At 40.1% G+C, this 14,956-nt stretch overlaps 1 protein-coding gene across 2 annotated transcripts; it reads left to right on the top strand.

Moving 5' to 3' along the window:
* The first annotated feature begins 2,136 nt into the window (after nt 1-2,136).
* csnk1db (casein kinase 1, delta b) lies at nt 2,137-14,947 on the top strand. 2 transcript variants are annotated; one of them, XM_034130728.1, is made up of 10 exons: nt 2,137-2,624; nt 5,491-5,601; nt 5,803-5,951; nt 6,655-6,883; nt 7,005-7,175; nt 8,093-8,241; nt 8,604-8,772; nt 9,003-9,142; nt 11,127-11,197; nt 13,400-14,947. In XM_034130728.1, the coding sequence occupies exons 1-9, from the start codon at nt 2,549-2,551 to the stop codon at nt 11,157-11,159; spliced, it is 1,227 nt and encodes a 408-aa protein (XP_033986619.1). In that variant the 5' UTR covers nt 2,137-2,548; the 3' UTR covers nt 11,160-11,197; nt 13,400-14,947. The 2 variants fall into 2 exon arrangements, with proteins under 2 accessions (XP_033986619.1, XP_033986618.1); XM_034130727.1 differs by lacking the exon at nt 11,127-11,197.
* Nucleotides 14,948-14,956: the final 9 nt, after the last annotated feature.

Genomic DNA, 14,956 nt, shown 5'->3' with positions numbered 1-14,956 from the left:
TTTATAATGTTCAACTTGCCATGGCTAGATCTATACTATGCCTTCCCGTATTTTTTATTTTTTTCTTGATTGGGGCTTGGTTTGAGGTCTTATTTGCTTACATTTTGCCGTTTTTTTTTTTACAGGACACAGATGAAGGCGCCATCAAGGACACGACTGTGGGGATTTACGTTCTTAAAGATGCTTCCACTGATGAACCGGAGGACATCGGGATCGTTCTAGTAGGCGTCAAAGTCTTGACAAATCTGGATAATGTAGCATTAGCTTTTGCAATGCTGTTCGGACTAATGTACGCGCTGAATTTGAGCTACCCTGCTGACCTCCGCTACACCTTTGAAGTAGTCCAAAGCATTATTATGGAACTGGACTGCGGTAAGCTCTCAAACAAAGCAACTGCTCTGAAAAACAGGCTCCTTCAGTAAAACGGTTCAGAGACTGCTGCATGCAAGGAACCCCAAACAATTGAATCTGTTATTTTTTCTCTGTTATGTTTGGTATTGAAATACCATTTTAGGATTTGTTGTTGTATGCTTCGTTACAACTTCTGTTTTTAACCTGAGACAATTTTAAAGACCATTGCTGTCTTTAGTATTTGTGTTTGAGACTCTATTATAAGAAACCTGTCAATCCTGCATGTGTCTGAAATCTTTTATCTAGCATCCCTCCCCTGCTGAGAATTTAAGGAACTGTGCAACTGTTCAGCCTGTTCACTCTTATTGTTCCTTCATATATTTCTTCTAGACTGATGTTGGTCTAGCCACCACAGGTCATTTTATGTCACAAATGTTCAGGTTAAAGCATAGTTCCATGCTTTAATTATTCAATGTTCCATGCTGCAGTATCTTTCTATATTGCCTGTGCTGTAGCACCTCTTTTAATTGTTTAAAAATATATATATTTTATAATTTCTATTGTTACTGTGAAAAGGGTAAAACCCCGAATTAAACCACATAATGGAGAACTAGTTTGAATGTACCTAAGTGCGTGTATAGTGGTATTCTTGTTGCTTATTTAAAGCTCAATAAAGTGTTTTGATACAGAACTGCTTGATTTTGTATTTGCCTCCATTGGAAGCTATGTGTGCAATGTATTTGAATGAGATAGAATTAGCAAGTCATATTTGAAATTGCTTTAAACACGCATAATATGTTTTAATAATATTAGCATGAAAAATTCAAGTTAAATTTACTGGTCAAAATTTAGCAACCAGAACATGATGAAATAGCTTAAACATAGACAATACATCTGAATAATAGCATGAACAAATCATGTTAGAATTACATGTCAAAATTTAATAAACAGAACGTGATGAAATTGCTTTAACATTTCTCAATAAAATGGGATTGCAGGAGCTGAAAAATATCATGTTGAATCAACATGATTATTTCTAGTGGTCTGATGTGAATAGTATATGATGGTTTGACAAGCAAAAATGTGTCAGTTTTACACATTCTCATGGTGTGGGACCAATGTACACATTCAAATCGAGTAAATCCAAAGAACTTTTTTTTTCAGTGTAGGGGCTTGGACTGGGAGCTGTAGGGTCGCCGGTTCAAGTCCCCGACCAGACCTAAAATATGGAGTGTGGACTGCTACTTGGAGAGGTCCCAGTTCACCTCCTGGGCCCTGCCGTGGTGCCCTTGAGCAAGGCACCGGACACCCCCCTTCCCCCCTCACTCCCATTGCTCCCCGGGCGCTGTACAATAGCTGCCCACTGCTCCTAGTACTAGACTCCTGGTACTAGGATGGGTTAAAGAGCAGAGAACACATTTCACTGTGTGTGCTGTGTGCTCTGCATGTGTGACCATTAAAGAGGGTTTCATCCCTCCCTATTCTATTTTGTATTATCTATTATATCTATTATCTATCTATTTATCTTTTCTTTGTTTCATTCTAAAATGGACCAAATGTCACAAAACCAAAGTTACCCCAAATTAAGTAATTTGATTATGATTATGATTTGTATGGATTAATGACCTATTATATGCAACTTATTATACAAATATATAGTTATTAAATATGAATGATATAATTGCTTGTTAATAACATTCCAGATTTTTTTTATACCATTAAACAAACAGTTTCGGTGGTTTTCCTAGATGTGCCTGTAGTTGCTAGGGGAAGTGACGTCAGCTGCAAATGACAGCTTTCACGGCGGAGGAAATAACCAACAGCGGAGTGAAGCTGCGTACGATATTAGGGGTTAAGTCCATCAGCAAAATCCGTCTCCATCCTTCTGTTTCTGGGCAATAATGACCCCGAAAATACGGAGAACATATACTACGATTTTCACACTATCGAACGCTGTCGATATTTTAGGTGTCCGTTCCTCAGAAAGGTAAAAAAGGGATGGTGACATTTGTATTGTTACGGAAGGAGCTGGGATTCTGGGGGGCGGGGGAATGTGAATTAAGGGGGTTGTATATCGGTTAGTGAAGGTGTTATCTGCCGTGGTAACGTAAACAAAAGGTTAAAAGCTAAACGTTAAGGATACGCAACGATAAACTGCCGAAGTACAAACAAAGCAACAGCCTTAGCTAACAGCGAGATGGAGCTGAGAGTAGGGAACCGATACAGACTGGGCAGGAAGATCGGAAGTGGATCTTTCGGGGACATCTATTTAGGTGAGTTAAACATGTTATTTTCATCTTGACAGTACTTTCACCAACCAAATGTGTTTATACATGTTGATTTTAAGCAACATTTGCATCATTACAGAGTTGTATTAGGTTCAAATCATGTTTGTAATAGCCTCTGTAAGCTAACATTTGTTGTTATGTATACGTAACTTCGTAAATTAGCTACTGTAACGTTATTTTGTCCACTGAAATACTGAAAACGATGAGATGTGAGTTGAACTAGATTGACAGATTTGTGGCATTGCAGGCATAATAGAAGATGCAGGTAAGGCAGCTAGCTTGTTTTTATGACATTATACCAGTGAAAACGTCAAATTGCTGCTGGTTTGGATTCATCCTAATGAACATACATCGGTTAATCGACAGTATGTAATGTTATTCTTAAGAACGGGGCTCAAAGTAGATGTAGTCTTAATGCAGTTGTTTGCTAGCAGAGGTGGGAAGTAACTAAGTACGTTTACTAAAGTACTGTACTAAAGTTCAATTTTGAGGTACTTGTACTTTACTTGAGTATTTACATTGAGGTACTTGTACTTTTTCTTGAGTATTTATATTTAGTGCTACTTTATACTTCTACTCCACTCGATTTAAAAGGGACATAGTGTAATTGTACTCCACTACATCATTAGTAACCGCTTTAGCTACTTCTAACAAAATGCATCTCTAAAAATTAAACTAGTGGACTAACTCTTTAAGTCACAATAGAGTCAAACTATTTAAATATTTTACAATATTTGTTTGTTTACAACAGTACAATTCTACTTGACGCAGCAAATGTATCTAGAAATGTCACATATATAAATATAATGATATACACATAAAGACAATTTTACTGCACAATGATAACTCATGACACATTAAATGTTGCTGATAATCCTTTTGTACTTTGGACTTTTACTTGTAATGAAGTATTTTGACAATAATGTATTGGTTCTTTTACTCAAGTAAAGCATCTGAATACTTCTTCTACCACTGTTTCCTATTGGCTTCACTGCTGTGTTTTTCCAGACGACCGGTAACCCTTATTGTATATCTACATGACACTTTAATTGAAGCCAAAGGTCAATTAACAAACGACAATACCATCCAGTTTACAGTCTTCACCAAGTTTATAGTCGTACAGTGTATAGCTAAATGAAATGCTTCAAAGTTGAAGCCAAGCCCAAAGCACAATCCACCTAGCGTTTCAAATCTCAAAATGTCATCGTTTTTTCCCCCTAAGTATTTCGGTATCCGTAGATTGACATACACAGTTACTTGTTGAGCACATTGGACAGGAAACAGACTTTAATTTTGTTATTCACTAATGTCATAGGGAAGTTGTCTCTTTAGCAAGAGGCATAGGCAGTCTTCTAAATGAAGTCGTAGCCTAAGCTAGCTTTATCCCTGCTATCTGTGAGCTAATGTTCAGTTCTTAGTATGACAGCAGCTACACTGTGTAGCTGTCTTTACTCTGCAACCCACATCACCAACTGAAAATCACTGGTCATTTTATTACATCTATTTGAATACAGCCACCAGTATTTTATTTTATTTTATTTTATCCTTTCCATATCATACAACTGCCTTGTTATTGCACATCTGCTTTATTTATTCAACAAAAGCACTTTAGCTGTATTTCTTCTTGTTTTTGTCTTTTATTTCTTTTTGTAAAAATGGTTTGCGAATAGTTGTGTATATGTGTGTGTTTTTGAAGCAACTATTGTATGGGCATATTATAATTTCATTGTATTTTATACATAGTAGGGCTGCTCAATTAATCGTATTTTAATCGCAATTACGATTTTGGCTTGCAACGATTATGAAAACAACATAATCGAAATAAAAAGATTATTTTTTTATTTTATTTTGTATTGGTTTTTCAGTTGAATTATACTTAAAGTTCAGGGTAATCAACTGTTAAAAACATACTGTTCACATTTTTTTTGTCAATAAATGGATGTTTTCAAAGTAAATGGATAATCGTTTTTAATCGTGATATCAATTATTCACCCAAATAATCGAGATTATGATTTTTGCCATAATCGAGCAGCCCTAATACATAGTGACAATAAAGGCTTCTTTGCTATTAAAGCATGATTAACAGAAACTAGTGTACCTTCCACAGCCCAAACTACTGCCCTATTTCAGTTTCCCTAGGCTGCTTCTTTCAGTTTGCATTACTCATTTGATGTGTATTTACTGCTCAGTAGTCATGTGTGTGTTTGTGATTTAAATAAACACTGGGAGCACTGGTCTTTCCAGTTGAAGTAGGCATCATTTATCTCTCAGTCAAAATAGCTTTAGATTTGCAGGATTATAAAACTTCTCTACCTAATTAAAACTTGACTTTGATGTTGTCATGTCGAAAGCAGATGTTGAAGGAGTGGACTTGTGTCTTGTCACAGAGCCAGTAATGTGGTTTCTAGATGTTGACATGTTTCTATTCTTGATCTAAACCTGTATTTACACAGGACTTATTCGCTGACTGTACTGTAGCTGAAACAAGAACCTGGTGTTTGGTAAATTACATGAACCCAGCAGTTATTATTCACACAAAATAATAATGTTTTCTTTATTCAGCTGTTTAAGCTTATGGTTCAGTCACCTTTTGTAAACAGTCGGAATGGATGTGCAAACTGTCTAAGATGGTCGTACAAATTGCACCATACACCTGCACTAGAGAAATGTCCTTCTGTGAAACAACTTGCACACTTGGACATTTCACATTAAGAGGTTGCTGACAACGTTGCAGCTTAACTAATAGATGTGGTGAAGAGTTACAGGGACAGTTGCTGCATGTGTCCACAACTATATATGCAACATTGTGGCTACAGACGAGTAAACTGAGAATCCATTTGTGCTTTTTCAGGCACAGACATTTCAGTGGGTGAAGAGGTGGCCATTAAGTTGGAATGTGTGAAGACCAAACACCCCCAGCTCCACATCGAGAGCAAGATCTACAAGATGATGCAAGGAGGAGGTGAGTTGAGTTTCCATCTTTCTATGTCATCAGCCCCACCTCACCGTCCATTACTTTGATCTACTTTGTTTTCCTGCTATCTTCTTCATTGTTTGTTCTCTATTTTGCCTTCAGCTTGGTGAAATACATCACCATGAGGTGTTCTCCAGACATTTTTGTGTTCTTCCCATTGTCATTGCGTTTACTTCTATGTGTTTGCAGTGGGCATTCCAACCATAAAGTGGTGTGGAGCAGAAGGAGACTACAACGTGATGGTGATGGAGCTGCTGGGGCCCAGTCTGGAGGATCTCTTCAACTTCTGCTCTCGCAAGTTCAGCCTGAAGACAGTCCTGCTGCTCGCTGATCAGATGGTGAGACTGCCTACTCTTTTCACACACACATGCACACACACCTTATGATGCAAAGCCTCCTTTCAGATTGCATCACACTTTCCAGCACTCATCCAGAGCATCTGAAAATGAGAGCAGACCGGGCTTCAGTGTTTATTTGGTCCCGTCATTGAGACATATGGGCAGTTCACTTGCTACTAGAATATCAGATATTTTTCTGGTATATCATTTTTTTCCATTTCCATTAATCAGAAGAGATAGAAGCCTTTTTCTAGTATTGAGTTTATCCTAAAGAAGGTGATTCCTTGGATATATTTCAGGAAAAAGATTGCTGATAGATCTTTGCAGCAACGAGATATACATTTTTGTTGTTATTGTTATCTAATAAATAATGACTGCACTTATATAGTGCTTTTGTACCTCAATGTTTGTAATGTAATGGCCTCTCATTCACACACAAATGTGGAAAGGAAGGGATAAAATAGCCAAACCTGTGTTAATGGTCCACAGACAAAAATAATTGAATACCATTTGAAAGGCGAATGGTATGCTTCACATCATGTTTATCAAGATCAGTCAGTCATCTGCCCCTTGTCCTCCCACAAAATATGACCTAGCTAGTGTACAGAAGGATCTTTCAGACGGTTGAACTGTGGGATTGAGTTTGCCAAATATCCTCACATGATGGTATAGTGAGCTTATTTGTCTCTTTCCTCCCTCACAGATCAGTCGTATTGAGTACATTCACTCCAAGAACTTCATCCACAGAGATGTGAAGCCCGATAACTTCCTGATGGGTCTGGGCAAAAAGGGCAACCTGGTCTATATCATCGACTTTGGCCTGGCTAAAAAGTATCGCGATGCCAGAACACACCAGCACATCCCCTACCGAGAGAACAAGAACCTGACCGGCACCGCCCGCTACGCCTCAATCAACACACATCTGGGGATTGGTAAATAACACACAAAACACTCAGAATATGCTTTAAACACATTGTTGTATTTCTTAGGCAGTGAATTGAAAGTTACAGTGCAGTATTGACCCTTCTCTTTGTCTGTTGCCCCCCTCTACAGAACAGTCGAGGCGTGATGACCTGGAGTCACTGGGCTATGTTCTCATGTATTTTAACCTCGGCTCATTGCCCTGGCAAGGCCTCAAGGCTGCTACCAAGAGGCAGAAGTATGAGCGGATCAGTGAGAAGAAAATGTCCACCCCCATTGAGGTTCTTTGCAAGGGATACCCCTGTGAGTATCTACTTGTTTTGGGTTTCCTTCATTATAAATTATCCAAAAAATACACTAAAACACAAATGAATAAGTCGTTGTAATGCTTCAATCCCTGTACTCAACAGGCTTAGATTTGTAATAGGCATTTAACAAAATACTCTTGCTCAGCAAAGATGGGAAACACTGGAAATGTTCATTTAAACAGTATGATTTTACTTGTATACGGTAAGTTAAGCGTTCATTCTCAGTAACAGTTAATGCTCATTATAAGGCACTTGTCATACTGACACAACATCTTTTAAAGGCCACCTGCCTGTCAGCAACACAACTATTTGGCAAACATAAAAAGAGGTGGAAACTCGGCAGAGACAACCTGGTTCACATTCATTTTGTGGCTGGCAACGTATTACAATACAGTGTACAATGCAGGAAGAAGAGAACATATTGTACAAGTGTGGAAGACATCGAGCAATAGATTTGACATTCTTGACTTTCTTTCATTTTGTATGAACAAAAACATTTTGACAGTGGCCCCTTAAGGACTGTGGGAATATCATAAATTAAAAAAGACTTTATGGCAGGTTCAAAAGAAGGGAGTTACCACCTTTGTTTCGTGTAGCATGTCCATATTGACACAAGTTTAAACATGAATTTTAAGTGCACGATCTCCACAGCTTAGAACTTGCTCCTGCACTGCCAGTGGTGTTTAAGAAATGTTATACACCCAAGAAATGTTTTAAACATATTCAATACAACAATCGAATTAAGACCTGCTTTGATTTGTCAAAATGTGAAGCAACGAGTAAAAGGGACATTGCATTTAATTGGTTTTGGCTTTTGATACAAGTATTAAGATATTTCAAAATTATTTTGACCAATCATAGTCACTCGGTCATCCCATCAGCTAAGAGATGTTTTCTTGTTCTCTACCACAGCTGAGTTTGCAACCTACCTGAACTTCTGTCGCTCCCTGCGCTTCGATGACAAGCCGGACTACTCGTACCTCCGGCAGCTCTTCAGGAACCTGTTCCACAGACAGGGCTTCTCCTACGACTATGTGTTTGACTGGAACATGCTCAAGTTTGTGAGTATTAATTATATTCTCAACTGTATAATATAAGCTATAATTAAAACTCAAAAGTTTGTAGATGCCTGTCTTGATTTGTTGGGGAGTGTTGAGTATTTTATATCTGATAAATAAAAGGGAAAACTGATTTTAGTTTGAAGTAATTTCACCTATATGAGAAGAATGCTGACAGGAAATGACATCATGTTATTCATTTGTTTTACCACTCCATGCGCTGTCAGTGACTCACGTGTATTTCTACCATGCCTACTTTACATTCTAGAGCTCTTACACTTAAAGGCTTCTCGAGAACTGCAACTAGGTCCAAACCTGTCCCATAAAGAAGGAAGTGGTTTTAGTTTCTTTTTTGTTTCACACAGGGAGCCAACCGTGCAGCAGAGGAAGCAGAGAGGGAGCGGCGGGACCGGGAGGACAGGCTGAGGCACGGCAGGACCCCGGGGGCCAGAGCAGTCCCTGCTGCATCAGGGAGGCCCCGAGCAGCCGTAGAGGGAGCCCCAGCCACCCCGCTAACACCCACCTCACACACAGGTCAGTTCCTCATGCAAATACTGGTAAAACCATCAGTGCAGTGCAGTTAGGATTGTAATGTTAAAGTATAGACTTCAATGGTATACCATAATGTATCAGCATTATAGTTAGTTATAGGTAGGAATGGTGTTTAATGATGGAAGTATCAGAAACTTTAATAAATAGATCAAATAGTGTTGATTATGATCACCACATGCATTCCCTCCTCATGTTTGATCTCTGGTCTCCAGCGAACACGTCCCCTCGACAAGTGTCCGGGATGGAGCGTGAGAGAAAGGTCAGCATGCGCCTGCACCGCGGAGCTCCTGTCAACGTGTCCTCCTCTGATCTGACAGGGCGGCAGGACACCTCCCGCATGTCCACCTCACAGGTAAAACTCACCCCTTAAGACGCACCCGCTCTCTTCTTATTAGCCCAATTCCAATCCAGCCACTTAACTCCTGAACTCAAAGCTAAAAGAACACCCTTCTTTAAGCTGTAAATATACATCACTTTACACTGAACTCTACTGTTTTCTAGACTAGATGTGTATTTGACCCTAAATACAATGTAATCTATAGGTTGTTTAACCTGTTAAGCCCTAATCCGGGGCCTGCAGGGTGTTTTTTCACGAAACTGTGTCTCAGGGCTTCTTAATATTTAAAAACCGATTAATGTGTCATACCCATTTAACGGGAAGAAACTCAGCTAACTGACGATACGAACCGCTTTTACCGAAATAAAACACAAGTCTCACAAGAAGCGTCTAAATGAGCCCTGAGCGAAAAAATGCTAACGCACTTGGCACAGAACTCAAGGTAAAAATACCCTTATTACTTATCGTAACTGCACATACAATATATCAGATTCCACAGATTCTATAGGTATTAGTATCATCACTGAGCGATCAGAACTCGCGACATGGGAAGCAAACACAGACATCACAACACATAGCATTACGGAGCATTCACGGGAGATCGTCTCACCTTTGCTGTTGTTCTGATCAAAAGTCGTGTTCAATGGCATTAAAACGATAAAAACGCTGCTGAAGGTTAATCCATAGGTTAATCCAATGTGTCAGTCACTTTGAAATGCTTACTGATAATCCATCATTCAATTTCTATGTCAAAAACGGAGATTTCATATTAGCTGCTAATGATAGCCACCAGAGTGTATCGCAGCTTCCGGTTCCGGGGCATTCTGGCTACGCATCACTCATTCACCAATGGGTAATGTTTAGATGGATTTTAGGAACTTCCCCTTGATTCTATTGGCTCTAACGGTTAAAAAGTCAATCATCAAAATCGAACAACGGGAGCCAGAGATATGGAAAATGCACCCAAATGACCCCAGAAGTGGTTTCTTTTTTCTAAATCTCTCTAAAAAGGTAAAATGTCACTTGTTTTGCATCAATCTTGATACAGGGTACTTATTATATGTTATAGTTTGGATTCCTAAAGCTTTTAGTCTACTATCCCATCATTCAAGGGTGGTTTTCACTATAAGTAATGTTTTTTTTTTTGGACGGACACTATCATTTATATTTTTTTACTGTGTTCAATCTGAATTTACTTTAAAATAACAAAAATCCATTATCATTACTTTGAGAAAAATGATGATTAGTTTACCCCTTTTAGAAGGGAAGTTATACTAATTTGTTCTGGGAATGTCATTTTCGAGCCTGAGGCCTGAAAAACAGGCTCAGGGCTTAACAGGTTGAGACCTTATGAGATAATTAAATGTCTGTCTGTTCTTAATTTAAGAAGTTTAAATGTTTACATTTAACGTAGACTATTCCATTACATACACAAAACATCGTTGCACGTGGTCAGTAAGGGCAGCTGGTTGCCCGTCCACGCTTATTGGCTTGGAAGGGTACTTAATATGTAAAAGCAAAAACAGAGGGGAAGTGGGATAGAAGAGGAAGTTGGTGCCAGATTAGGATTGCTCCAAAGTGTAAATTAAAACACTTGAAAGAGCAGAAAGAAGAAAGTCTAAACATTTACTAACCATATATAATTCCATCTCACCCCAGGCAAGGCTTGAAGAAGCTCCTTTTTGTATAGGCAGCGAAAATCTCTATTTTAAGCTCTAGTTACTAGTAGCAGTTGGATTTACATTTCAATGGTAATATAAACGTTGTCTTTATGGAAGTCTGTATCTTGCTACTTCATAGGATTAGCTTTGGTCTACATGATTTAAACTAGACTGATGTGTAGTCCTTCAAACAGTGCTCCGATACAGAGCAGCAGAACAGTCCTGATGCTGTTCCACCAGCCACATGTGTCCTGTTCCTCCAGCTGTTAGGGCTGGTGCAGGCTATGGGTTCTGACTTGACATATTGGGCCTTCTCTCTCCCTTCCCCCCAACCTCAGAATAGTATTCCCTACGAGCATCACGCCAAGTAGACGCTCGCCACGTCCTTGTGTGACGGCGGCAACACTGGGTGAGTCCTGCACAGCACCGGGATGCATGGCTCCAACCTCCAGTTCCACACCTGGCTGCGCTGAGTCTCGCTTTATTCACCACTGTGCTTAGAGAGAGACTAGAACAGTCATTAAACTGTAGGGCTGCCCCCCCCCCCCCCCCCAATTGTCAACCAAATGTTCGTCAGCTAAAAAAGTCTTAGTCAAGCAAGTTTTGTTGCATCAGCCTGAAAACTCCTCAAACTTCATTTGGGAGTTGTGCCATGATTTAAATGTGGGATCATTTCACACCTTCCAATTGTACGAATATATGAATAATATACCTGTAACATTCTTTCTTAGCCCTTGAAATGAAGCCATTTTGTGAAGCCAAAATAAAAATAAAATATTTAATAATCATCAAAATATGATGAACGCGTGACCACCCCTGATTAACCCCTGGAAGTGACAATTACTGGTTGACTAGGAACATCTTTGGTTAAGGGCAGCCCTATTCAGTTATACAGCCACTTTGCTGACCATGACATCACAGCTGCATTATCATTGAACAGTCAGATACTGACAATAACAAGCAGCGCAGGGAAGTCCTCTGAGAACTGGATTGGAAAATGCATCGCAGTGCATCACAGCCCAACTATGTGACTCCCTTCTTCCTTCCCCATGGGTGACGTAATGCCCCTCTACTCAGCTCTGTGGCTTGTTGCTTGTACTGTTGCTGTGAAGCAGTTGTTATCCTCCAACAGGGATGTGCCTCCCTACTACCCCCCCCCCCCCCTCCAGCCTTGCTTGGTGCAGTCCAATGTTCACCTGCAGATTCCCCCCCCTGGCCTTTCCACCAAGCACCTGCATGATATGAAGCTTCTTATCTGCATGTCAGCGTTCAGCTTTGTCCTGGCTGTGGCTGAGAGCATGTTCTGAAAGGAAAAACGTTTATTTTGCTTCCTAGTATTTAAAGAAAAAGACAAGGAACAGATTATGTATACACAGTGTCTCAAAGAGGTTTTGGCAGTTACATGTCCTCGAGGTTTGCTGAACATGACTTCCAGGATAACACCCAGAAGATGAATCACCATGCAGGCCTTTTCCACTGCAGGAAGTGAACAAACTGTAACTTCAGGTGTAGCAATTATGACACATTCTGCTTTTATTTCCGCTGTACTTTCCAGATGAGTTCATCAACCTGAATTTTAACACACCTCTAAATATCAGAGGGCAAGTAATGCAACAGTTAGTTTGCAACACCGCAATTATCAATGTGCAAAATGTGTTTATAGAAGCAATACGTTTGCATCTTTTTCCTGTGACTGTATTTTTGAGCCTTGTCTTATAGAATGAAGGAGTTGTTTTTGGAGTAATCGTCTTTGCTCAGTCCACTTCATTTATATCTTGGGGCTGCAGCTGCTTGAGAGCTCAGCCGCTAATCATTTCACTCCCTAACCCTCCTAGTTTTGGAATTTCATAAATGTTTGCAAATGTTTTGCCTGATGTAAGCTGCACTGTAAGCCCACCCTATTAGTGTTCCTTCCCTGCATCACAGCAGTATATAACATTTGTGTTTCTTAATGAAATAGTATAAATGTATTCCTTCCCTGTCCATTTCACCTGACAGAACTGATGTTATTTTGCTTGATATTGTCCGTAGCCAGAAAATGATCTGATATTGTTACAAGCTACCAATCAGCAATCTCTAGTTACTACCAGCTGTTACTCCAGTTTAGAAATTGGGTCGTTTTGAACGTGAGTATTAAATGCTTTAGGTGAATTTGTGACTCTAAAACACATGTAGACTGTTGATGAATGTAGGTGCTACCCACATGTTAATTCAGAAGGTGTGACAGTACAGATAAGCATGCATGTGTAAAGCTATAAGGAGCAGTGTGTAACTTCTAAGGGGATCTTTTAGAGGAAATGGAATATCAGCGTTATGTTTCCATCAGTGTATCGTCACCTAAAACAATAGTTAGTGGAGGACGAGTCATCCAGAACTGAATAGGGAGCCGTTCCTCTTCTGAGAAACCTCTGTTGCACGGACATGTTCCTACAGTAGTCGGAACAGACACACCTATTCCAAATACCTGCAGGCCACTGTAGCTACTGTGACGCACTGAGAGAGGTGGGGGGGGTTTCAGTTGGAAGCCTCCAGATCCTACACACTGCTCCTCTAATGCCCCTAGGGGTGTGTTAGTTTCTGACCCTCCTGTTTCCTGTGCTGTTTCCCCCAGATGATGTCCGGTGTACAGACCGCTGGTCTCCATCTTCTAGCTCCTCGATGAGCCTAACCACAATGCACCCTGGCGGACCAGGCCCTTTCCACTAAGAAGCAATCTTAATATTCTTACTAACTACTATTCCTAACTACAGCTACCATTGGGAGCACCTTCTGATTCACTGCTTTCTGACTGCTCTCAGAACAGCCGTGTCATTCAGACTCTGGTCCTCTCCCAGAACCTTTAACAGTGACCAGACCTCGGGAAGACTCCGTCTGCTTTTTAAGGAGACGTAAAAACAAACCACCACCACTAGAGTCTGAATGGACAGTGCTGTGTCTGAGGCTAACGTGGCAGCCGGACCCACTGATGAGAGTTGAGACTCCTTCCTCTGCAGAAGCATCTGTCATCGAGGACCCCACATTTCCACTGCTACTTCGATACCTGATCAATAAAATCTCTCTTTTGTGCAGTAACATGTATAAAAATAAAGCAGCAGCTCTTCATTTTATAAATATATATATATATGGGTAATTTTTGGGGTGTGATGCTTTTCACTTTTCATTCCCACTGACCACTTTTCCTGTTTTAATGATGGCCACCACCACTGATGGGGCTCTCTTCAGTAACTATATAGCCATTTGTATTAAATAAAAAGAAAGTACTTCTTTGCATGTTTTAGGGGTGAGCCTTCAGCGTCAGGTGTGGACTCGACTGCTAGTTGAACCCCTGAACGTACCACTAATCTGCTTTGGTATGTTGGGTGATGGAGGTTGTGTGTTCACACGCTAGTTGGCAATATGTTCTGTCTTCACCTCCAGGCTCCGGGTCCAATGAGCCCGCTTCCCCTTCTAGTGTTCCATACTAAGGAAGTGCACTTTACGTACGGGGCAAGGACATCATCTAGCATATTTTACCAGATGTCCATTCACTGTGTACAGAGAAACATTTTTTCTTATTTGTATAATTTCCAAGCTGTGAATTACTTGTAATAATGTTGTAAAAATGTTTGCTCATCTGTCGATGGGTGTGGCTTGCTCTAGGAACCTGAGTTTGAGATGCCTAGATGTAGTAGTGTCCCATCAGCTGGCCCCTGCAGAGACATGGAGGGACTGCAGAGAGCGTGCTGTTGGCAGGGAAGATGAATGTGAAAGACTTTTTGTGCGACATGTTTGCCGTCACTGTTCTTGGTATTAGAGGTTCAGTGATCTGCCACCAATGTGACAAACTGCAGTATCGGGCACTGAAATGCATTCTTTGTGAATCCTCTTAAACACTTTGTGAAACCATTCTTTGTTGAGAAGAAAGCTGAACTTCTACAGCAGCAGTGGGGTTTTGTTTTCAATCTGGACACTTCTCTGCCATGTCTTTCAGAATGAAATGGTTGTACTTCATTCTTCCTGCTGCTGCTCCTCTAATATTGGATTTTGACCCTTGACCTCTCCGCTTTACATTGAGTGAATTATGTAAGCAAACAGATCAGCGAGATTTACTTTCTCACATTTATATTTGCCACTGTATTTGTGTACTTAAACTGTAAATAAATGAATTACTTGTACATAGTTCCTGCTC

Source organism: Trematomus bernacchii, unplaced genomic scaffold (assembly GCF_902827165.1).
Source record: "Trematomus bernacchii unplaced genomic scaffold, fTreBer1.1, whole genome shotgun sequence".
NCBI lineage: Eukaryota > Metazoa > Chordata > Actinopteri > Perciformes > Nototheniidae > Trematomus > Trematomus bernacchii.
Note: the sequence above shows the minus strand (reverse complement) of the source record. Positions and strands in the feature narration are given on the sequence as shown.